Source organism: Ornithorhynchus anatinus, chromosome 1 (genome assembly GCF_004115215.2).
Source record: "Ornithorhynchus anatinus isolate Pmale09 chromosome 1, mOrnAna1.pri.v4, whole genome shotgun sequence".
NCBI classification, from domain to species: Eukaryota; Metazoa; Chordata; class Mammalia; order Monotremata; family Ornithorhynchidae; genus Ornithorhynchus; species Ornithorhynchus anatinus.
Window position 1 is genome coordinate 181,778,548 of NC_041728.1, and position 24,335 is coordinate 181,802,882.

Here is a 24,335-nt window from a genome sequence, read left to right on the forward strand (position 1 = left end):
AACGAGAAGAATGAACGAATGAAGGAAGGATGGAAGGAAGGAAAGCCAGGAGGGGCAGGGAGGCCCGGCCGGGGCCGTGGGGCGCCCGTTGCTAGGCGACCGGCTGCGCGCGGAGGAGGGCGGCGGCGGCGCGCGGGGATGACGTCACCCCGACTTCCGGCGGGCGCCGCTGCCCTCGCGCCGAGGCTCGGTCAGTGAGGCGCCCCTCCCCCACCCCCTCCCCTTCCCCCACCTCCTGCCCCTCCCCCATCGCCCCCTCGTCCCCGGGGGAGGGGGAGGGGAGGGACCCCATCTTCCTCCTCCTCCTCCTCCTCCTCTTCCTCCTCCTCGCAATAGCCATGGCCATTTGGGAGGCGCTTCCTATGGGCCGCACACTGGGCTAAGCGCTGGCGGGGGGAGGGGACCTCACACCTTCCAGCCCCTCCCCCCTCCCCCCCCCCCCCCCGCCCATTTTGCAGATGAGGGAACCGAGGCCCCCAGCGGGGCAATGACTCCTCGATGCCGTCGGTCCCCGCGGGCTACGCGCCCACCTAAGCGCCGGGGCCGATGCAACATGGAAAGAGCCCCGGCCTGGGAGTCGGAGGTCGGGGGTTAATCGGAATAATCCTAATGTGGGTGTTTGTCAAGCGCTCACTACGTGCACAGCGCTGTTCTAAGCGCTGGGGGAGATCCGGGGTCACCACGGGAGGCTCCCAGTTAACCCCCATTGTACAGATGAGGGAGCTGAGGCCCAGTGGAGGGACTCGCCCCCGGTCACCCGGCTGACAAGGGGCAGAGCCGGGATTCGAACCCATGACCTCTGAGGTGGTATGTTCTAATCCCAGTTCTGTCACTGCTCTGCTGGGTGACCTTGGGCAAGTTACTTCACCTCCCTGGGCCTCGGTTCCCTCCTCTGGGACAGGAGGCTTTATCGTAATAATCATAAGCTTGGTATTCGTTAAGCGCTTACTATGGGCAGAGCACCGTTGTAAGCGCCGGGGGAGATTCGAGGTCATCAGGTTGATCCCCGTAGGGCTCCCCATTTTCCAGATGAGGTCACTGAGGCCCAGAGAAGTGAAGTGACTTCCCCAAGGTCACCCAGCTGACGGGCAGACGAGGTGGGATCGGAACCCGTAACCTCTGCCTCCCAAGCCCAGGTTCTTGCCACTTGGCACGTAGTGAGCGCTTAACAAATGCCAACATGATCGCTTCACTGCCCAGGGCCTCCGTTCCCCCCTAAGGGAAGACTGTGAGCCCCACGTGGGACAAGGACTGTTGATCGCGAGTCTACCGCACCGCTTAGCACAGTGCCTGGCCTATAGTAAGCGCGGAACCAGTGCCAGAGTCGGCGTTACCTCCGACCCGCTGCCAGATCATTTTTTTCCTACAAAAACGTTCTCCCCGGGCCTCGATCTCGTCCATCCCGCCGCCGGCCCCCGGCCCGCCCTCCCTCCTAGAGGACTCTAATAACGTTGGTATTTGTGAAGCGCTTACTATGTGCCGAGCACTGTTCTAAGCGCTGGGGGAGACACAGGGTCATCGGGTTGTCAGGCTCCCAGTCTTCATCCCCGTTTTACAGATGAGGTAACTGAGGCACCGAGAAGTGAAGTGACTTGCCCACAGTCACACAGCTGACGGGCGGTGGAGCCGGGATTCGAACCCATGACCTCTGACTCCCAAGCCCGGGCTGTTTCCACTGAGCCACGCTGCTGCCCCCCTTTCAAATCCTCGTTCCTCCGGGAAGCCTTCCCTGACTGCGCCCCCCTTTCCTCTTCTCCCGCTGCCTTCTGCGTCCCCCCGCCTCGCTCCCTTCCTCCATCCGCCGCCCCCAGCCCCACTTACGTCCCCCTCCCTCATCTGTCGATTTCTCCTCGTGTCCGTCTCCCCCTCTAGACTCTCTGCTCGCCGCGGGCCGGGACTGTCTGTTTATTGTTGTATCGTCATTCATTCCTTCAACGGTATTTATCGAGCGCTTCCTATGTGCAGAGCACTGGACTGAGCGCTTGGAATGGACAGATCGGCAACGGATAGAGACCGTCCCTGCCCATTGACGGGCAGCGTGGCTCCGGGGAAAGAGCCCGGGCTTTGGAGTCAAAGGTCAAGGGTTCGAATCCCAGCTCTGCCACTTGTCAGCTGTGGGACTGCGGGCGAGTCACTTGACTTCTCTGGGCCTCGGTGACCTCATCTGTCAAATGGGGATGAAGACTGGGAGCCCCTGCGTCTCCCCCAGCGCTTAGAACAGTGCTCGGCACATAGTGAGCGCTTAACTCAGTGGAAAGAGCACGGGCTTTGGAGTCAGAGGTCACGGGTTCAAATCCCAGCTCGGCCACTTGTCAGCTGTGTGACTTTGGGCAAGTCACTTCACTTCTCGGTGCCTCAGTTCCCTCATCTGTCAAATGGGGATGAAGACTGTGAGCCCCACGTGGGACGACCCGATTCCCCTGTGTCTACCCCAGCGCTTAGAACAGTGCTCGGCACGTAGTAAGCGCTTAACAAATACCAACATTATTATTATTATTATTATTATTATTATTATTATTATTAATCGGGGGAGACGGACAAAAACAGTAGCGATAAATAGAATGAAGGGGATGTACATCACATTAAAACAATAGCAATGAATAGAATCAAGGGGATGGACATCTCCAAAGCGCTTAGTCCGGTGCTCCGCACGTAGTGAGCGCTCGATAAATACGACCGATTACTGACTGACCGGCCCGGCCCCGGCTGCGACCGTCTGTTCCCTCCCCGGCTAGCAGGGACCGCGCCGCGCCCGGACGCCCGCCCGCCCGTCGCTTCTATGCCGAGGATGCGTGCGGCACCATGGGCCACGCACTGTGCATCTGCTCCCGGGGCACCGTCACCATCGACAACAAGCGCTACCTCTTCATCCAGAAGCTCGGAGAGGGGTGAGTGCCCGCTCGCCCCTCTCGCTCGTTCATTCCGTCGTCTTTATTGAGCGCTTATTGTGTGCAGAACACTGTACTGAGCGCTTGGGAAAGTACAGTACAAGAAACAGCGACAGTCCCTGCCCGCAACGAGCTCACTTCGCTGCAGACAAATGAGATGCAGCGGGGCTCGGTGGAAAGAGCCCGGGCTTTGGAGTCAGAGGTCATGGGTTCGATTCCCGGCTCTGCCACCTGTCAGCTGGGTGACTGTGGGCAAGTCACTTAACCTCTCTGTGCCTCAGTTCCCTCATCTGTAAAATGGGGATGAAGCCTGGGAGCCCCACGTGGGACGACCCGATTCCCCTGTGTCTCCTCCAGCGCTTAGAACGGTGCTGGGCACATAGTGAGCGCTTAACAGATACCAACATTATTATTATTATTATTATTAAATGGGGATTAAAGCCTGGGAGCCCCATGTGGGACAACCTAACATGTTGTATCTCCCCCAGCGCTTAGTACAGTGCTTGGCACATAGTGAGCACTTAATAAAAACCACAGTTATTTTATTATTATACAAGTCGATCGGGTCGGACACAGTCCCTGTCCCCCGTGGGCGGGGGTATGTGTCACACTCTTAGACCCATTTTATTCATTCAGTAGTATTTATTGAGCGCTTACTCTGTGCAGAGCACTGGACTAAGCGCTTGGAATGGATAGATCGGCAACAGATAGAGACGGTCCCTGCCCTTTGACGGGCTTACGGTCCGATCGGGAGAGACGGGCGGACGAGAACGATGGCGATAAATAGAGTCGAGGGGAAGAACATCTCCTAAAAACAATGGCAAATAATAGAATCAGGGTGAGGTACATCTCATTAAACAAAATAAATCGGGTGATGAAGATATAGACAGTCGAGGGGACGAGTACAGTGCCGAGGGGGTGGGACGGGAGAGGGGGAGGAGCAGAGGGAGAGGGGGGAGAAGAGGGTTTCGCTGCGGAGAGGTGAAAAAACGAGGGAACTGAGGCCCAGAGAAGTGAAGTGACTCGCCCAAAGTCACCCAGCTGACAAGTGGCAGAGCCGGGATTAAAATTCTTTTGACTCCCGGGCCCGGGCTCTAGCCCCTGGACCCAAGCACTGCATTCATTCATTCCGTAGTATTTACTGAGCGCTGACTATGCGCAGAGCACTGGACTAAGCGCTTGGAACGGACAGTCCGGCAACGGAGAGAGACAGTCCCTGCCCGGTGACGGGCTGACGGTCTAACTGGGGGAGAAAGATGGACAAAAACAAGACATCATCATGATAAATAAAAACAACGTTGGTATTCGTTAAGCGCTTCCTACGTGCAGAGCGCCGTTCTAAGCGCTGGGGGAGATACAGGGTCATCGGGTCGTCCCACGTGAGGCTCCCGGTCTTCATCCCCGTTTTCCAGGTGAGGTCACTGAGGCCCAGAGAAGTGAAGTGACTCGGCCACAGTCACCCAGCTGACAAGGGGCAGAGCCGGGATTCGAACCCATGACCTCTGACTCCAAAGCCCGGGCTCTTTCCACTGCGCCACGCTGCTTCTCGTAGAAGCAAGAATCAAGGGGATGGACACATTATTAACAACGTCAATAGGGGAATGAATAATCTGTACGAATGAGCACATCGCCGAGGGGAGGAGCAGAGGGAGAAGGGGGGGGGGCTCAGTCCGGGAAGGCCTCTTGGAGGAGGTGAGCTCTCACTGTACTGAGCGCTGGAGTAAATTCATTCAGCCGGTCGTATTGATGGAGCGCTTACTGTGCACAAAGCGCTGCACTTAGGTTTGGGAGAGGACAGCATGACAATAAATGGGCACGTTCCCTCCCCACAAGGAGCCGACGGTCTAGAGGGGGTGACGGACATGAATAGAAATCACTAAATGACGGATAGGGACGTAAGTGACGTGGGGCTGGGACCGGGGGATGAAGGAAGGGAGCGAGTCGGGGCGACGCGGAAGGGAACGGGAGAAGAGGAGACGAGGGGCTTAGACCGGGAAGGCCTGCTGAAGGTAAATGATGACAGTGATTATGTTATCTGTTAAGCGCTTACTATGTGCCAGGCACTGTACTAAGCGCTGGGGTAGACACAAACTCATCTATTTGGACGCAGTCCCTGCCCCACCTGGGGCTCCCCGTTTTTATCCCCATCTTCCAGAGGAGGGAATAATAACGTTGGTATTTGTTAAGCGCTTACTAGGTGCCGAGCGCTGTTCTAAGCGCTGGGGGAGACACGGGAATCGGGTTATCCCACGTGGGGCTCGCGGTCTTCATCCCCATTTTCCAGAGGAGGGAACTGAGGCCCAGAGAAGTGAAGTGACTCGCCCACAGTCACCCAGCTGACAAGGGGCAGAGCTGGGATTCGAACTCATGAGCCCTGACTCCCAAGCCCGTGCTCTAACTGAAGCTCAGAGAAGCGAAGGTCCAAGGTCACCAGCCGATGGAAGGAACTGAGGCCCAGAGAGGGGAGGTGACCTGCCCGAGGTCACCCAGCAGACAAGCGGCAGAGCCGGGGTTAGGATCCCCGGTCCTTCTGACTCCCGGGCCCGGGCTCTCCCCACCAGGATGCCCGGAGGGGAAGACAAGGAAGAGGGTGAGGGGCAGCACCGCCCAGTGGGTAGAGCCCAGGCCGGGGAGTCGGGAACCTGGGTTCAACTCCCGGCTCCGCCCCTTGTCTGCTGTGTGTGACCTTGGGTGAGTCACTTCACTTTTCTGGGCCTCAGTGTGACCTTGGGCCAATAATAATAATGATGATGTCGGTATCTGTTAAGCGCTTCCTATGTGCAGAGCACCGTTCTAAGCGCTGGGGGAGACACGGGGTCATCGGGTCGTCCCACGTGGGGCTCCCAGTCTTCATCCCCATTTTACAGAGGAGGGAACCGAGGCCCAGAGAAGTGAAGTGACTTGCCCACACAGCTGCCAAGTGGCAGAGCCGGGATTCGAACCCTTGACCTCTGACTCCCAGACTAATAACGTTGGTATTTGTTAAGCGCTTACTATGTGCAGAGCACTGTTCTGAGCGCTGGGGGAGATACAGGGATACCGTCGTCATCCCCATTTGACAGATGAGGTCACCGAGGCCCAGAAAAGCCAAGTGACTCGCCCACAGTCCCACAGCTGCCAAGGGGCAGAGCCGGGATTCAAACCCATGACCTCTAGACTCCCAAGCCCGGGCTCTTGCCACTGAGCCACGCTGCTTCACTTCTCTGGGCCTCAGTTCCCGCCACTCTGTGTGACCTTCACTTTTTTCTAATAGTAATTGAGGTATTGGTTAAGCACTTACTACGTGCCAAGCACTGTACTAAGCGCTGGGATAGATCCAGAATCATCACTGGTCACCGAAGAGGGGTCTGGGAGCCGCAGTCCGGGTCCCACAAGGGGCTCACGCTCTTAAACCTCTAAACGAGGGAACCGAGGCCCAGAGAAGTGAAGTGACTGGCCCGAGGTCACCCAGGAGACAAGGGGCGGAGCCGGGATTCGAACCCATCTCCTCCCGACTCCCAGGCCCGGGCTCTTTCCACCGGGCCACGCCGCCCCTCCGTGCCTCGGTTCCCTCGTCTGCCAAATGGGGATCGAATCCCCGTTCTCTCCCCGATTGAGACCGTGAGCCCCGCGTGGGCCAGGGACCGGGTCTGACCCGGTGCTCTTATAGAGAAGCAGCGTGGCTCAGTGGAAAGAGCACGGGCTTCGGAGTCAGGGCTCATGAGTTCGAATCCCAGCTCTGCCACGCGTCGGCCGTGTGACTGTGGGTAAGTCACTTAACTTCTCCGTGCCTCAGTTCCCTCATCTGTAAAATGGGGATTAAGACCGGGAGCCCCATGTGGGACGACCTGATTCCCCTATGTCTACCCCAGCGCTTAGAACAGTGCTCGGCACATAGTAAGCGCTTAACAAATACCAACATTATTATCATTATTATTATTATTATATCCACCCCAGCGCTCCGAACAGCGTTGGATACACAGTAAGCGCTTCCTGGAGACCCGGAGCCCGGGCCTGGGTGTCCGAAGGAGAGTCCCGGCTCTGCCGCCTGTCTGCTGGGTGACCTTGGGCTCTTCTCGGTGCCTCGGTTCCCTCATCTGGGAAATGGGGATGAAGACTGGGAGCCCCACGTGGGACGGGGACCGGGTCCGACCCGATTTGCGCGTCCGGCGCTTAGTACAGTGCCCGGCACATAGTGGGCACTCAAACGCTATCGTCATTATCGTTATTATTATAGTAAGCGCTCAAGAAGTAGCCTCATCATTATTATTATTATGATGGTGTCGGCGGTCGGTTGACCGGCCGCCCCCCCTTTCTGCCCCGCGGGCAGCGGGTTCAGTTTCGTGGACCTGGTGGAGGGGCTGCAGGACGGGCGGTTCTACGCCCTGAAGCGGATCGTCTGCCACGAGCGGCAGGACCGGGAGGACGCCCAGCACGAGGCCGACATGCACCGCCTCTTCCAGCACCCCAACATCCTGCCCCTCGAGGCCTACTGCCTGGTGGAGCGCGGACCCAAGCACGAGGCCTGGCTGCTGCTCCCCTTCCTCAAGGTGGGCGCGGGCCGGGGGACGGCGGGGCCCCGGGCTCGGTGAGCGGGCGGTGGTCACCCGGGAGGGGTTTGGGGGACCCCCATCTATCCGGGGGGTGACGGGCCGGGGCCGGCGGTCACCGAGGAGGGGTCCGGGAGTCCCCTCCGTCCGGGGGCGGGGGGGGACGGGCCGGAGCCGGCGTGCGGGCGGTGGTCCCCGAGGGGTTTGGGAGGCCCCCCTCCCTCCGGGGGGTGACCGGCCGGGGCCGGCGAGCGGGCGGTGGTCCCCGAAGCGGGGCTTGGGGGGGGGTCCCCATCTATCCGGCGGGGGGGACGGGCCGGGGCCGGCGACCGGAGGGTGGTCGCCGCAGAGGGGCCCGGGGGTCCCCGTATATCCCGGGGGGTCCCGGCCCGGAGCCGGCGACCGGATGGCGGCGACGAAGTGGGATCCGGGGAGGGGGCCCCGAGACCGTGCGGGGGTCTTGCAGGGAGGCACGTTGTGGAGCGAGGTGGAAGGGCTGAGGGACAGAGGCAGCTTCCTGTCGGAGGAGCGCATCCTGTTTCTGCTGCTGGGCATCTGCCGAGGCCTGGAGGCCATTCACGCCCAGGGCTACGCCCACAGGTCAGCGGGGTCCGGCCCGGGGCCGGGGGAGACCCTTATCCCTCTACCACCCTCCCCCACCCGCTCGGTACAGTGCTGCCCACACGGTGGGCGCGCGACAGATACGCCCGAGTGAAAGAACGGCTCCGCACGCTGTAAGCGCTCGGTAAATACAGTCGAAGGCCCCCCCCCCCGCCCCCGGCCGGCCCCGCCTCACATCCCGCCACGTCCACCGTCTCCGGACCAGCAGAGAGAGCGCCGGGAGCCGGAGGCCCCGGGTTCCGATCCCGGCTCCGCCGCCCCATCGTCCGCGGCGTCTGTTCAGCGCCGGCGAGGGGCCGGATACTGTACTAAGCGCTGGGGCGAATTCAAGCGGATGGGGTTGGACGGGGTCCAACGTGGGGCTCTCGGACTCGGTCCCCGTTTGACGGAGGAGGGGACCGAGGCCCAGAGAAGCGAAGCGCCCGGCCCGAGGTCACCCAGCAGACGGGCGGCGGAGCCGGGATCGGAACCCAGGTCTCTCTGCCTCCCGGGCCCGGGCTCTAGCCGCCGGGCCGGGCCGCTGGGTGACCTGGGGCGAATCGGTCCGGTTCTCTGGGCCTCGGTCCCCTCATCTGTGAGTTGGGGATTCCATCCCCCTTCTCCCCCGCACGCAGTCTGTCAGTTGGATTTGGTGAGCGCTTACCGTGTGCAGAGCGCTGCACTAAACGCTTGGGAGAGGACAGTAGTAGAAGGTAGACACGCTTCCTGCCCTCAGAGGGCCTCTAGTCCTTCCCCACTTCAGCCCCTTGGGGGACAGGGACCAGGGACCAGAGATCCGACCCGACCCGATGGGCTGGCCTGTTTGGGCCAGAGGAAGTGATTTGGTCCGAATAATAATGATGATGATAACGGTGATGGTATTTGCTAAGCGCTTACTATGTGCCAAGCGCTGTTTAAGTGCTGGAGGAGGTACAGAGGCATCAGGTCGTCCCACGTGGGGCTCCCGGGCTTCAGCCCCATTCGACAGACGAGGGAACCGAGGCCCAGAGACGCGAAGTGACTTGCCCACAGTCACACGGCTGACAAGTGGCCGAGGCGGGATCAGAACCCGCGACCTCTGACTCCCGTGCTCTTGCCGCTAGGCCACGCGGCGTATCCTGTATATTAATAATAATAAATAACGATGGTATTTGTTAAGCACTTACTATGTGCCAAGCACTTTTCCGAGCACTGGAGTAGATACGGGGTCATCGGGTTGTCCCGCGTGGGGCTCACGGGCTTCATCCCCATTTGACAGATGGGGTCACTGAGGCCCAGAGAAGTGAAGTGACTTGCCCAAGGTCACCCAGCGGACGGGTGGCGGAGCCGGGATTCGAACCCATGACCTCTGACTCCCGAGCTCGGGCTCTCTCCACTGAGCCGCGCTGCTTCTCAGTTAATGTTGATATGGTTCTCCCCGACTAGACCGTCAGCGGCTCACGGGGAAGGAACGTATCCACCGTCTGGGTCGTACTGGACTCTCCCAACCGCCCAGTCCAGTGCTCTGCGCCCGGTAAGCGCCCGAAGCACGGCCAAAGGCTGGAGCCCCGGCCCGGGAGTCAGGAGGAGATGGGTTCTAATCCCGGTTCCGCCACTCGCCTGCTGGGTGACCTCGGGCAAGTCACTTCACTTCTCTGGGCCTCAGCGGCCTCATCTGGAAAATGGGGAGGAAGACCGGGAGCCTCCCGCGGGACGGCCCGATGACCCCGCATCTCCCCCGGCGCTCAGAACGGTGCTCGGCCCAGAGTGAGCGCTTGACAAATACCACCATCATTATCATTATTTGGGAAGCAGCGTGGCTCAGGGGCAAGAGCCCGAGCTTGGGAGTCGGAGGTCGTGGGTTCGAATCCCGGCCCCCGCCCCCGTCAGCCGTGCGACTGCGGGCCAGTCCCTTCCCTCCTCTGGGCCTCAGCCGCCTCATCTGTCCCACGGGGAATGAAGACCGCGAGCCTCCCGCGGGACGACCCGATGACCCCGCATCCCCCCCGGCGCTCAGAACGGTGCTCCGCACGCAGTGAGCGCTTAGCGAATGCCAACGTTATTATGATCGTTATTCCCCGCTCCCCCCAGGGACCTGAAGCCAACCAACATCCTGCTGGGGGAGACGGGTCAGCCCGTGCTCATGGACCTGGGCTCCATGAACCGGGCCCGCATCCAGGTGGACGACTCACGCCAGGCCCTGGCCCTCCAGGTAGGAGCCGGACCGGGACCGGGACCGGACCGGGGGAGGGTGGGGCGGGCGGGTGGCCGGTCCCCGCCGGCAGACGCCCCCCCCCCCCCTTTCGCAGGACTGGGCGGCCCAGCGCTGCACCATCTCCTACCGGGCCCCGGAACTGTTCTGCGTGCAGAGCCGCCGCGTCGTGGACGAGCGCGCCGACGTGTGGGTGAGAGCCGCGGGCGGCGCGGGCCGGGACCCCCCCCCCCCCCCCCCCCCCCCTCCCCGCCCCGCCCGCTTCCGGCGGAGGAGCCCGGGGAGTTGGGCCGCCTCCTCGCTCAACTCCCGTCGGTTATGTGGAGCGATAGTAAGGGCGTCGCTTCGGCGCTCCCCGGGCGCCGGACAGAAGCAGCGGGGCTCGGTGGAAGGGGCCCGGGCTGGGGAGTCGGAGGTCGTGGGTTCGAATCGCCTGGCAGTCCCTCGGGCTGGGGGCGAGTCACTTCACTTCTCCGGGCCTCGGTGACCTCATCTGGAAAACGGGGATGAGGACCGGGGGCCTCACGGGGGACGACCCGACGACCCTGGATCTCCCCCAGCGCTTAGAACGGTGCCCTGCACATAGTAAGCGCTTCACAAATACCGACGTTGTTATTATTTACTGAGCGCTTCCCGTGCGCAGAGCACCGGGCCGAGCGCTTGGGAGCGAGGCACCGGAGCCAGAAGGACCCGGGGGGGGGGGGCATCTAATCCCGGTTCCGCCACCCGTCTGCTGGGTGACCTGGGGCGAGCCACTCGCCCGCTCTGGGCCTCGGTCTCCTCCTCTGTAAAATGGGGCTGGAGACCGTGAGCCCCACGGGGGACGGGGACCGGGTCCAACCCCGTTTGCTCGTCTCCACCCCAGCGCCTGGTACAGGGCCCGGCCCACAGTAAGCGCTTAGCTAATGTCAAAATTCTTCTTCTTCTTCTTACCCCCTGCGCTTGGCCCAGAGTAGTTATTACCCCAGCGCTCTGAACACTGCCTAATAACGATGATGATGATGACGAGGGCATCCGTTAAGCGCTTACTACGTGCAACGCGCTGTTCTAAGCGCCGGGGGGGATACGAGGTCATCGGGTTGTCCCAGTGCTCTGCTTGACCCAGAGTAAGCTCCCTAACGGATACCACGATTATTAATCGTTCATTCGGTCGTATTTATTGACGCCGGTGGTATCTGTCAAGCGCTTACTACGTGCCGAGCACTGTTCTAAGCGCCGGGGGGGACACGAGGTGATCGGGTCGTCCCCCGTGGGGCTCCCAGTCTCCATCCCCATTTTCCAGATGAGGTCACTGAGGCCCAGAGAAGTGAAGCGACTCGCCCGGAGTCACCCGGCTGGCAGGCGGCGGGGCCGGGATTCGAACCCGTGACCCCGGACTCCCCAGCCCGGGCTCCGTTATCGCGCGCGCTCACCGTGTGCCAAGCACCGGACCGAGCGCGCATCATCAGCCCAGCGCTTAGAACGGTGCTCGGCTCAGAGGGAGCGCTTACCAGATCCCGTGGTCATCATACCGGGTTCCGGGCAGGGGGCGTCACCGTTCATTGTTCCGTCTGACTGCCCCGGGCGTCCGGTCCAGCGTCCCGCACACGCCAAGCGCTCCCGGCGGCCGACCCATCCCCTGCCCACAACGAGCTTAGAGCGTAGAGGACTCCCCCCCGGGGCGGAGGTCGCGGCGGGGGGGACGACGACGACGACGGGGGTCGTCACTTCCCGGGCCGGGGGCGGGCCCCGATCCTCCCCTCGGCCCCCGGGGAGAGGTGACGGGGCGCGGCGGCGGGCGGGGGGGGCCGCGTCTGGTCAGTCTCTAGGCTGCGTCCTGTACGCCATGATGTTCGGCGAGGGCCCCTTCGACGCGGTGTTCCAGAAGGGCGACAGCGTGGCCCTGGCCGTGCAGAGCCCGCTCGACGTCCCCCGGACGCCCAGGTCAGCCGCGGCCGGAGGGGCGGGCCGGGGCGGGGCGGGCCGGGGGGGGCGTCCCCGCCGGCCGGGCTCCCTCAGCCGTCCGTCCGTCCGTCCGTCCCTCCCCCAGGTACTCCCCGCCCCTGCGCCGGCTGCTGTCCTCCATGATGACCGTCGACCCCCAGGCCCGGCCCCACGTCCCGCCCCTCCTCGCCCAGCTGGAGGCCCTGCGGCCCCCGGCCCCCGGCCAGCTCACCACCCCCATCTGAGGGGGCCGGACCCCCGCCCCCCGCCGGCGCCCCCCGCCCCCGCCGCTCAGGGAAGGACCCGCCGGCGCGGGGGGCCGCCCCGCCTGGAGACGGGGCGCGGCGGCGGCCGGCCCCCCCGCCCCTCCCCCTCCCGCCACGGCGGCGCGGAGGGCCCCGGCGGGGGCGCGGGCCCGGCCCCCGATCGGCGCGGAGCGGCGACCGACCGACCGAGTAAAGCCCGTCTGACACTCGCCCGTCTGGTTTTCCGACGGCGGGAGGGGAGGAGGGCGGCGGGCGAAGTCGGCGAGCGGACCCGGGGGGGGGGGGGCGGGGGGCCCGGGGCGGGGGGAGGCGCCCCTCGGTCGGCGGGGCCGGGGCCGGCCGAGGCCCGGACCCGTCGGCTTCCGCCCTCCGCCGGCCCCTCGTCCTCGGGGGCGGGCGGGTCCCCCGGAGCGGCCCGGCCGGTTTGCCCGGGGTGGGGGCCCCTGGGTGGAGACACCCCGGAGGGCCTCTCGGGGCAAACGGGTCCCGACGGCGCCGGGCCGGGGAGGAGGGGAGGACGGGGCTCGCGCGGTGAAGAGGCGGCTCCCGTCGGGGTCGGCCCCGCCGAGGGGGGCTAGATCAGCCATCGACGGACGAGGCGGAGGGCGGCGGGGCGGGGGGGAGACGGGCGCCCTCCGCCTCGGGCCGCCACCCGGCCCCGCTGACTAAACGGAGGGCCGGGCCGGGCCCGGTCGGGCCGCGTCGCCCGCTCCCCGGGGAAGGGCGCCGCGTCCCTGAGTCAGCGCGGCCCGGGGGCGAGGCCCCCCCCATCCTGGGGCGGGTTCCCCTTTGCCCCTCCCGCCCTCCCCCCCCCCCCCGCGCTCCCCGACCCGTCCCCCCCCCCGTCCCCCCCGACACCGCACACACTTGAGGCGAGGCGGGCAAGAAGGCACAGACAGAAGGGAGACAACCTGACTTTAATGCCACGGGCGTGGGCGGCGGCGGGGCTCGCGGCGGGCCCCAGCGAAGCAGCGCGAGAGCAGCCGGGCCATGCAGGGCGAGGAGGGGGCGCGGCCCCGGGCGGCGGAGCGGCCCCCGGCCGGCCCCCGGGCCCCCCCGGCCGGGCCCCGGCCGACCCCCCTCCCTCACGCCCGGCGGGGAGGGCGACCCGGCCGCCCCCGCGCCCCCGGGGCCGGGCCCGGCCCCGCGCGGGGGGGACGGGCCGACCGTGGAGCGACAGCGGCGGAGGCGGGCGGGAGCGACGCGGGGGCCGGGGGCGGCGGGGAGCGGGGCCGGGACCGAGTCGCGCGGGCGGGGGTTCGCCTTCCCCCGCGCGGGCGGCGCCGCGGGCGGGAGGGGGCCGGGGGCGCCTCTACTCCTCCCCCTCGTCCTCGTCCTCGTAGGAGTCGATGCCCACCTCCTCGTAATCCTTCTCCAGGGCCGCCATATCCTCCCGCGCCTCCGAGAACTCGCCCTCCTCCATGCCCTCCCCCACGTACCAGTGGACGAAGGCCCGCTTGGCGTACATCAGGTCGAACTTGTGGTCCAGGCGGGCCCAGGCCTCGGCGATGGCCGTGGTGTTGCTCAGCATGCAGACGGCCCGCTGGACCTTGGCCAGGTCCCCGCCGGGCACCACGGTGGGCGGCTGGTAGTTGATGCCCACCTTGAAGCCCGTCGGGCACCAGTCGACGAACTGGATGCTGCGCTTGGTCTTGATGGCGGCGATGGCGGCGTTGACGTCCTTGGGCACCACGTCGCCGCGGTAGAGCAGGCAGCAGGCCATGTATTTGCCGTGGCGGGGGTCGCACTTGACCATCTGGTTGGACGGCTCGAAGCAGGCGTTGGTGATCTCCGCCACCGACAGCTGCTCGTGGTAGGCCTTCTCGGCCGAGATGACCGGGGCGTAGGTGGCCAGGGGGAAGTGGATGCGCGGGTAGGGCACCAGGTTGGTCTGGAACTCCGTCAGGTCCACGTTGAGCGCCCCGTCGAAGCGCAGCGAGGCGGTGATGGACGAGACGATCTGGCTGATGAGGCGGTTGAGGTTGGTGTAGGTGGGCCGCTCGATGTCCAGGTTGCGGCGGCAGATGTCGTAGATGGCCTCGTTGTCCACCATGAAGGCGCAGTCCGAGTGCTCCAGGGTGGTGTGGGTGGTGAGGATGGAGTTGTAGGGCTCCACCACGGCCGTGGACACCTGCGGGGCCGGGTAGATGGAGAACTCCAGCTTGGACTTCTTGCCGTAGTCGACGGAGAGCCGCTCCATCAGCAGGGAGGTGAACCCGGAGCCGGTGCCGCCCCCGAAGCTGTGGAAGACCAGGAAGCCCTGCAGGCCCGTGCACTGGTCCGACTGGAAGGCGAGAGGGAGGCGCGGACGTCAGCCCCCGGCCGCGCCCCTCGCTCGCCCCGGGCCGCGGCACCGCGGGGGGCCGGCCCCGGGGGGGGGGGGGGGGGCGGGTTCCGGTCCCGCCTCTCCGGGCCCCGGGGACCTCGTCTGGAAAATGGGGACGAAGACCGGGAGCCCCCCGGGGGACCGCCCGATCACCCCGCGTCCCCCCTCGGCGCCCGGCCCGTAGTCGGCGCCCAACGGATACCGGGGACGGGCCCCGCCCACGGCCGGCTCACGGTCCCGGGGACGATCCCCCTCGGCCCCCGCTCCCTAGCCTTGCCCGAGGCCCGTCTCCTCTCTCCGTTCGGTGGGCACAGCGCTCTCCTCGGGGCTCGGGGGAGGACGCCGGGACGCCGAGCAGCCGCGGTCCCCGCCCTCGACGCGCCGACGGCCTCGAGGCGACCGGCGGGATCCGTCGAGCCCTCGCCGCCCCTTCCTTTCCTCCTCTGCTACTGATAACGTTGGTCTCCGTTAAGCGCCCGCTCTGCGCCGAGCACCGTTCTAAGCGCCGGGGGCGATACGGGGCCGTCGGGTCGTCCCACGTGAGGCTCGCCGTCTTCGTCCCCGTTTGGCAGACGAGGGAACCGGGGCCCAGAGAAGTTAGGTGACTCGCCCCCGGTCACACGGCCGAAGAGTGGCGGAGGCGGGACAGTAATGATGATGGTCTTTGTTAAGCGCTTACTACGTCCCAAGCCCCGTCCTAAGCGCTGGGGGAGCTACGAGGTAACCGGATTGGCCCGCGAGGGGCTCGCGGCCTCCCTCCCCGTTTTCCAGATGAGGTACCCGAGGCCCGGAGGATAGTGATGGTAATAATGTATTCGAGAAGCGCTTACTACCTGCCGAGCACCGTTCTAAGCGCCCGGGGGGGGGGGGGGGGGGGGGATACGGGGTCGTCGGGTTGTCCCGCGTGGGGCTCGCGGCCTTCGTCCCCATTGTAAAGATGAGGTCGCCGAGGCCCAGAGGAGTGAAGCGGCCGGCCCGAGGTCACCCCGGCGGTCAGGCGGCGGAGGCGGGATTAGAACCCACGTCCTCCGACTCCCGAGCCCGGCCCCCTGCCACCGGATCCACGCCGCTTCTCTTCCCCCCGCTCCCTTCCGCGTCGTCCCCGCTCGCTCCCTTTCATCATCCCCCCGCCCCGTCCCAGCCCCGCACCCGCTTATGCCCACATCCCCCATTTTTTGATTTCTCAGCAGCGGGGCTCAGTGGAAAGAGCCCGGGCTCGAGGGGGCGGAGGTCACGGGTTGGACTCCCGGCTCTGCCACCCGTCCGCTGTGCGACCGTGGGCGAGTCGCTTCACTTCTCGGGGTTCCCTCGTCTGTCAAATGGGGATGAAGCCCGGGAGCCTCACGTGGGGCCCCCCTGATGCCCCTGTATCTCCTCCGGCGCTCGGGACAGTGCTCTGCCCCTAGTAAGCGCCTAACACATACCCACATCATGTCCGTCTCCCCTCTTCTTTTGGACGGGATTCGTGAGGCGCTTACTTTGCGCCCGTGCTAAGCGCGGAGGAGGACACAAGATAGGTCGAATACCTCTACTAACGGTAATAATAACCGCGGGATTTGGTACGCGCTTATGATGTGCCAGGCATCGAATTAAGCGCCGGGGTAGATACGAGCAGCGCGGCTCAGTGGCAAGAGCCCGGGCTTGGGAGTCAGAGGTCATGGGTTCGAATCCCCGCTCTGCCCCTCGGCAGCTGGGTGACTGTCGGCAAGTCACTTTCTCCCGCGATTAGACTATAAACCCGTTAAGTGGGCAGGGATTGTCTCTCTCTCTCGCCGAACTGTCCCTGCCGAGCGCTTAGTCCAGTGCTCTGCACGGAGTAAGCGCTCAATAAATACTATTGAGGGAATGAATGAACTTCACTTCTCTGGGCCTCAGTTCCCTCATCTGTGAAATGGGGATGAAGACTGTGAGCCTCACGTGGGACCGCCTGATGACCCTGTAAGTCTCCCCCGGCGCTTAGTACAGTGCTCTGCACCTAGTAAGCGCTTCACCAATACCAACCTTATTAGGATTATTACAAGGGAATCGGGCTGGATACGGTCCGTGTCCCGTCCGTCCGTCCGTCCCCCCCCCCGTGGGGCTCCCAGTCTTCATCCCCATTTTCCAGAGGAGGGAACCGAGGCCCAGAAAAGTAGAGTCACTTGCCCAAGGTCACACAGCAGACAGGTGGCAGAGCCGGGGTTGGGACCCAGGTCCTCCGACCGCCCCCGCGGCCCCGGGCTCTCTCCGGTCAGTCAGTCAGTGGTACCTATTGAGCCCTTACTGTGTGCAGGGCACTGTACTAGAGAAGCAGCGTGGCTCAGGGGAAAGAGCACGGGCTTCGGAGTCAGAGGTCATGAGTTCGAATGCCAGCTCCGCCCCTCGTCGGCTGTGTGACCGTGGGCGAGTCACTTCGCTTCTCTGGGCCTCAGTTCCCTCATCTGGAAAATGGGGATGAAGACTGGGAGCCCCACGTGGGACGACCTGATTTCCCGGTGTTTACCCCAGCGCTTAGAACGGTGCTCTGCACGTAGTAAGCGCTTAACAAATACCAACGTTATCATTAACATCATCACAAAGGGCTTGGGAGAGCACGATACAACACTACGGGCCACGCTCCTTCCCCGGCTCCCTCCATCAGGCCGCCCCACCTTTCGTTGGATGGTATTTTTTGAGCGCTCGCCCCGTGCGGGGGAGAGGACAGGACAACAGTCGACAGCCACGTTCCCCGCCGCACGACATTCCAAGCGCTCAGTACAGTGCTCTGCACATAGTAAGCGCTCAATAAACAGCGTGGCTCAGCGGAAAGAGCCCGGGCTCGGGAGTCAGAGGTCATGGGTTCGACTCCCGGCTCTGCCACTTGTCAGCTGTGGGACTCTGGGCGAGTCGCTTCGCTTCTCCGGGCCTCGGTTCCCTCATCTGGAAAATGGGGATTAACCGTGAGCCTCCCGTGGGACCACCCGATGACCCCGGATCTCCCCCCGGCGCTCAGAACGGTGCTCTGCACATAGTAAGCGCTTAACAGATACCAACGTTATCATTAAACGCTATTGAAGGAAAGCTGACGGTCTAGAGGATCGGCGCTCAGTCGGTCGATGGGATTGCCGGAGCGCCGACCCCGTGCGCGGCCCCGTACTGGGCGCCGGGGAGAGGACAGCCCAACGCCGGACACGTTCCCCTCCCCGAGGCCCTCACCAGTTTGCGGATGCGGTCGAGGACGGGGTCGATGATCTCCTTGCCGATGGTGTAGTGGCCGCGGGCGTAGTTATTGGCGGCGTCCTCCTTGCCCGTGATGAGCTGCTCGGGGTGGAAGAGCTGGCGGTAGGGGCCGTTGCGGATCTCGTCTAGGACGGAGGGAGAGGGGGCCGTCGGGACGGCGAGGAGACACCCCCCCCCCACCCCCCCCGCGCTCTGGCCACCGGGGAGGTGGCCCTGCCCGCCCTCCCCGAGCCACCGGAACGAGAAGGAGGACGTACTCTTTGAGCGCCTATTGCGGGCCAGGCGCCGTTCCGAGCGCTGGGGTCGGACGCGGGCCCCGTCCCCCGGGGGGGGGGGGCTCACGGTCCCCATCCCCATTTGACGGAGGAGGGAACCGAGGTCCGGCGAGGTGACCGGGCCAAGGTCGCCCAGGAGACCCGTGGCGGAGCCGGCATTAGAACCCGGGTCCTCCCGACTCCCCGGGCCCGGGCCGTCCCCATCCCTTCTGGGAGAAGAGCCGACGTAGCCCGCCCCGGGGGAGGGGACGGCACCCGCGGGCCGGGCCGGGGCCGAGGGTAGAGCCTGGGCCCGGGAGCCACGAGGTCATGGGTTCTAATCCCGGCTGCGCCACCCGTCTGCTCTGTGACCCCGGGAAGTCGCCTCTCCGGGCCTCAGTCCCCTCCTCCGTGAGAGGGGGGTGGAGACCGTGGGTCCAACCCCGTTTTCCCGTCTCCGCCCCGGCACCCGCCGCCGTGCCCGGCCCGTAGCGAGCGCTCAGCGGGCACCGTCGCTCCGACTGCGACGGTTTCCCCGTCGGCAGCGGCGCCTCCCCGTCTTCCCGCCCCTCCCGGGGAGGGGAAGCTCACCGATGACGGTGGGCTCCAGGTCCACGAAGACGGCGCGGGGCACGTGCTTGCCCGCCCCGGTCTCGCAGAAGAAGGTGGTGAAGGAGTCGTCGCCTCCCCCGATGGTCTTGTCGCTGGGCATCTGGCCGTCGGGCTGGATGCCGTGCTCCAGGCAGTACAGCTCCCAGCAGGCGTTGCCCATCTGGACGCCCGCCTGCCCCACGTGGACGGAGATACATTCGCGCTGCCGGGAAGACACCGACCAGGTCAGGTCCGTCGTCCCGCCGCCCGCGGGACTTTTTGAGCGCCTCCCGCCTGCGGGGCGCCGGACGGAGCCCCCGGGAGGGGGCGAGGAGAAGAGGCGGGCGCGGGGGGAGACGGGCGCCGGCAGGAAGCGACGGACGAGGGAGGCGGACCTAAGCGGTCGGCGGGGAAGGGGGACGAAGAAAGGGAGCGAGTCGGGGCGACGCGGAAGGGGGCGGGAGGCGAGGGAAGGGCGGCGCGCTCGGGGAAGGTCTCCCGGAGGAGGTGGGCCCGCAGGAAGGCTTGGAAGGGCGGGGAAGAGTCGGCATCTGTCGGCTCAGCGCCGCCGCCTGGGTGGAGAGCTTGGGGGCCCCTCCCAAAGGGACCCCTCCCCGCCCCTCCCTGGGCCAGGAAGAGGTGACGACGACGGTGTTCGGGAAGCGCTTACTATGTGCCAAGCGCTTTTCTTCAGCGCCGGGGGAGAGGCGAGGTCATCAGGTCGTCCCCCGCGGGGCGCCCGGTCTTAATCCCCATTTTTCCAGATGAGGTCACCGAGAAGCGGCTCGCCCCAGGTCTCCCAGCAGACCGAGCGGCGGAGCCGGGATCAGAACCCAGGTCCTTCTGACGCCCAGGCCCGGGCTCCACCCACTAGGACAGGTGGTATGCTTTCCCAAGGGTTGAGCGCAGGGCTCTGCACACGGTCAGCGCTCAGTACCCCGGGTAGGTCGATCGACAAACACCCCCTTCCTCAGCTCACACCCTCCCCCGCACCCTCCGCCCCCCAGAAGGGCGGGCCCGTCACGCCACACAAGCTAGAGGGAAAGTTGCCTAATGACCGCGGTATTTGCTAAGCGCTTCCTGTCTGCCGAGCGCTGTACTAATAATAATGTCGGTATTCGTTAAGCGCTTCCTACGTGCAGGGCACTGTTCTAAGCGCTGGGGTAGACACAAGGGAATCAGGTCGTCCCACGTGGGGCTCACAGTCTTCATCCCCATTTTACAGATGAGGTAACGGAGGCACAGAGAGGTTAAGCGACTCGCCCAAAGTCACACAGCCGACAAGTGGCGGAGCCGGGATTCGAAGCCACGATCCCCGACTCCAAAGCCCGTGCTCTTCCTGCCGAGCCACGCTGCTTCTCCAAGCGCTGGGGGGGAGGTAGGATACAACCCTCTAACCTCGTCGCGGGCAGGGGACGCGTCTCCCGACTCGGTTATACTGGACTCCCCCGAGCGCTCAGTACGCTCCACTGAGAAGCCGCGTGGCTCAGTGGAAAGAGGTTGGGAGTCAGAGGACGTGGGTTCCGATCCCGGCTCCGCCACTCTGGGCAGGTCCCTTCACTTCTCCGGGCCTCAGTGACCTCATCTGGAAAACGGGGACCAAAACCGCGAGCCCCACGTGGGACCGCCTTGGATCCACCCAGCGCTTGGAACGATGCTCGGCACAAAGTCAGCGCTTAACAAATAGCAGACGGTCATTAGCGGTAAGCGTTCGACCCGTACCTTCGACGGACCGATTTATATTAACGCCCGCCTTCCCCTCTAGACGCTGAGCCGCTCGGGGGTCAGGGAACGGGTCTACCCGCTCGGCTACGTCTTGCTCTCCCAGCCGCTCGGTACGGTGCTCCGCGCTCGGGGAGCGTTCGGGAAATACCGGGTCGGACGCCGTCGCTGTCCCCCGTGGGGTGCGCTGTCTAAATAGGGGGTAGGACGGGTATCGGATCCCCGGTCGAGCTCCTAGGAGGACGGGCGGGGGACGCGCCTCCCGGCTCTGCCGTACTCTCCTCGACGTACGGCGCCCTGCGCGCGGGTGAAAACCCCGGTCGGACACCGAGGCCCAGAGGAGCCAAGCGACTTGCCCAGGGTCACCCAGCGGACAAGCGACAGAGCCGGGATCTCGCACGGAAGCGGACCGGTAACTCGGGGATGACGATGTGATTTTTTTTTCCGTCCTCGGCCCCTCCGGCTCAGCGGGGAGACCCCCCGCTCGTGGAGGTGGGCACGAGGCAGGTCTCCACCTCCCCCCTCCCCGTTAAGCATTTATCGAGCGCTTACCGTGCGCAGAGCACCGTGCCGAGCGCTTGGGAGAGGACGACGCAACAGAGCCGACAGACCCGTTCCCCGCCCCCGGCGGATTTATGCTCTAGAGGCGGCGGGGCTCGGTGGCAAGAGGCCGGGCCTGGGAGTCAGAGGTCGTGGGTTCCAATCCCGGCCCCGCCGCTTGCCGGCCGGGTGACTCGGGGCCAGTCGCATCGCTTCCCTGGGCCTCGGTGACCTCGACTGTAGACGGGGACGAAGACCGAGAGCCCCGTGTGGGACGACCCGATCGTCCCGTATCAGAACGGCACCCGGCGCAGAGTAAGCGCTTAATAAATACCCTCGTCGTCATCGACGACGATAACGCTCGCCGGGCACCCCGCCGAGCGCCGGGCCGGATCCGAGCAAATGGGGTCGGACCCGGTCCCCGTCCCACGTGGGGCTCGCGCCCTTAATCCCTTCTCGACGGATGAGGTCAGCGAGGCCCAGAGAAGCGAAGCGACTCGCCCAAGGTCACCCGGCAGACGAGAGGCGGAGCCGGGACGGGGACCCGGGTCCTTCCGACCGCCCGGCCCGGGCACCGGCCACTAGGCCGCCGCGTCGGGAGGCGTCACCCCCGCGTGGCCCGGCCGACCCCGATGCCGACGTGACTCACCTCCCCGGCTCCCCGCCGGCCCGGGCCCCACGGACGGACGGACGGACGGACCGGGTCGGGGGGGGGGGGGGGGCGCTCCTCCTTCGGGAGGTCTCCGGCCGGCGAGCGCGGCCCCCCCCCCCGGCTCCGAACCCGGGTCCCGGGGGCCGGACCGTGCGAGCCCCTCCGCCGCCGGGTGCGGCTCTCCCCGCGAGGGCAGGGGCCGGGGGTCGGATCCCCGGCATTTCCCCGACGGGCCCGGGGACGGACGGACGGGGCTGGGGGGGGGGGGGGCTCTGCCCACCCCAAGGCCGGTCTTAACCCGTGAAAGGCCGCCGGGACCGGTGAACGGATATTCCCGAGAGGAACCGGCCCCCACACCTGGCCCAAGGTGGGCGGGGGGCGGGCGGGCACCACGACCCCTCTGCGGCCCAAAGGGCCCGGCTCCCCGGCCTCCTGGGACCCCCTCCTTTTCCTCCTCCCGCTGCTCCTTCCCCGGGCTCCCCCTTCTTCCTCCTCCTCCTCTGCCCCAAGGCTTCCTCCTCAACCGCCCCCCCACCCCGTCCCCTTTTCCTCCTGCCCCCGAGCCCCCCCGACCCCCTCCTCTCCCTCCTCCCCCTCTCTGTTCCCCCCCAGACCCCCTCCTCTCCCTCCTCCCCCTCTCTGTTCCCCCCCCCGACCCCCTCCTCTCCCTCCTCCCCCTCTCTGTTCCCCCCCCGACCCCCTCCTCTCCCTCCTCCCCCTCTCTGTTCCCCCCCCGACCCCCTCCTCTCCCTCCTCCCCTCTCTGTTCCCCCCAGACCCCCTCCTTCCCTCCTCCCCCTCTCTGTTCCCCCCCAGACCCCTCCTCTCCCTCCTCCCCCTCTCTGTTCCCCCCAGACCCCCTCCTCTCCCTCCTCCCCCTCTCTGTTCCCCCCCAGACCCCCTCCTCTCCCTCCTCCCCCTCTCTGTTCCCCCCCCCGACCCCCTCCTCTCCCTCCTCCCCCTCTCTGTTCCCCCCCAGACCCCCTCCTCTTCCTCCTCCCCCTCTCTGTTCCCCCCCAGACCCCCTCCTCTCCCTCCTCCCCCTCTCTGTTCCCCCCCAGACCCCCTCCTCTTCCTCCTCCCCCATCTCCCCCCCCCAGACCCCCTCCTCTTTCCCCTCTATCCCCCCCCGGGCCCCCTCCCCCCTCCCCCCGGGGCTATTTGCAGCCGGGCCGGCCGGGTTGGGTTTCAGATCCGGCAGGCCGGCGGCCGGGGCCGGGGCCGGGGCTGCTATAAATACCTCCCCCTGCTGCCCCCCTCCCCGCCCCCGCCCCCCCCATCCAACCGGCTGCGGGCAAAGCCTCCCCCGCAAAAAAACCCTCGGCGAGGCGGGGCTCGGCGGCAAGAGCCCGGGCCGGGGAGGTCGAGGTCGTGGGTTCTGATCCCGACCCCGCCATTTGCCCGCCGGGTGACTTGGGTTAAGTCATTTCACGCTTCTGGGCCTCAGTGACCTCATCTGTCAAATGGGGATGAGGCCCGCGAGCCCCACGTGGGACCACCCGACCACCCCGTCTCTCTCCCAGCACCTGATAAGCGTTTGACAGATACCATCGTTATCATCATTCTGACAGCCCCGCCTCCCCCGAGAGGCCCTCCCGGACCGAGGCCTCCCCGGCCCCCCTCGGGCCCGACCCCCGCCCCCTCCATGGCCCCGGACCTCGCCGCTTCTCCCCTTGCCCGGCCGCTAACAGGAGGCGCTCAATAAGTACCACTCGGCCAGAGCCTGGGGAGAAGGGGGAGGCCTCGTCCGGCCGGGCCGGGGGAGCCCCGACGAGCGAGAAGGGGAGAACCGGCTGCTCTTTTTTGGGGGGGGGGGGTTCCGGGGGGAGCCCACGGGTGCGAGAGGGAGAAAAGTGGGGGTTCGGGAGGAAGAGAAGGGTTTGGGGGGGGGAAACCCCGAGGAAAGGGGGGGAGGGGAGAAGTGGGGGTCGGGGGGAGAGAAGCAGGGGTTTGGGGGGGGCGGGGGAGCCACGAGGAAAATGGGGGGAGGGGAGAAACGGGGGTCAGGGGAGAGAGAGAAGCAGGTCTTTTGGGGGGGGGCCGGGGGAGCCACGAGGGAAATGGGGGGAGGGGAGAAATGGGGGTCAGGGGAGAGAGAGAAGCAGGTCTTTTGGGGGGGGGCCGGGGGAGCCACGAGGGAAATGGGGGGGAGGGGAGAAATGGGGGTCGGCGGGAGAGAAGCAGGTTTTTTAGGGGGGCGCTGGGGGAACCCCGAGGAGGACGGGGGGAAGGAGCAAAGGTGTTTCGGGCTGCCGGGGGGAGCCCCGAGGAAAATGGGGGCGGGAAGGGAGAAGTGGGGGTCGGGGGGAGGAAGAGCGGGCGGGACCCACCGCAGACACTCACCATGATGACGGGGTGGGGGTCGCCGGTCGGGGTGAGGGTCGGGGGTGGAGGTCGGCGGCGGGGTCGGGTCAGGTCGGGCCGGGCCGGGCGAGCTGTCGCGGAGCGCGGGGGACGGAGCCCGGCCACGAACGAGTGCGCTCACTGCAGTGGCGCGCCGCACCGCAACGCACCGCAACAAACTTATAGGGGGGGGGGAGGGGGGGGAGGGCGGACACGCCCCCTTGCCCCGGACACGCCCCCGGACCGTAAGCCCCGCCCCTTCGCGGTGGCCCCGCCCCCTGCCCGGAGCCCCCTCCCGCGCGCCTTCTGGTCG

The 24,335-nt window shown here is 65.9% G+C and overlaps 2 protein-coding genes across 2 annotated transcripts; one reads left to right on the plus strand and one right to left on the minus strand.

Annotated features, from left to right (window-relative positions):
• Positions 1–154: 154 nt before the first annotated feature.
• Positions 155–12,376, plus strand: STK16 (serine/threonine kinase 16). Its single transcript, XM_029064359.2, has 8 exons — positions 155–190; positions 2,739–2,888; positions 7,198–7,417; positions 7,884–8,017; positions 10,088–10,208; positions 10,306–10,401; positions 12,010–12,131; positions 12,238–12,376. The coding sequence occupies exons 2-8, from the start codon at positions 2,803–2,805 to the stop codon at positions 12,374–12,376; spliced, it is 918 nt and encodes a 305-aa protein (XP_028920192.1). The 5' UTR covers positions 155–190; positions 2,739–2,802.
• A 1,284-nt stretch (positions 12,377–13,660) lies between these two features.
• On the minus strand, positions 13,661–24,175 carry TUBA4A (tubulin alpha 4a). Its single transcript, XM_029064339.2, has 4 exons — positions 24,023–24,175; positions 18,767–18,989; positions 17,898–18,046; positions 13,661–14,681 (listed from the first exon to the last, which is right to left on the minus strand). Exons 1-4 carry the CDS (start codon positions 24,023–24,025, stop codon positions 13,710–13,712), a joined length of 1,347 nt encoding a protein of 448 aa, XP_028920172.1. The 5' UTR covers positions 24,026–24,175; the 3' UTR covers positions 13,661–13,709.
• Positions 24,176–24,335: the final 160 nt, after the last annotated feature.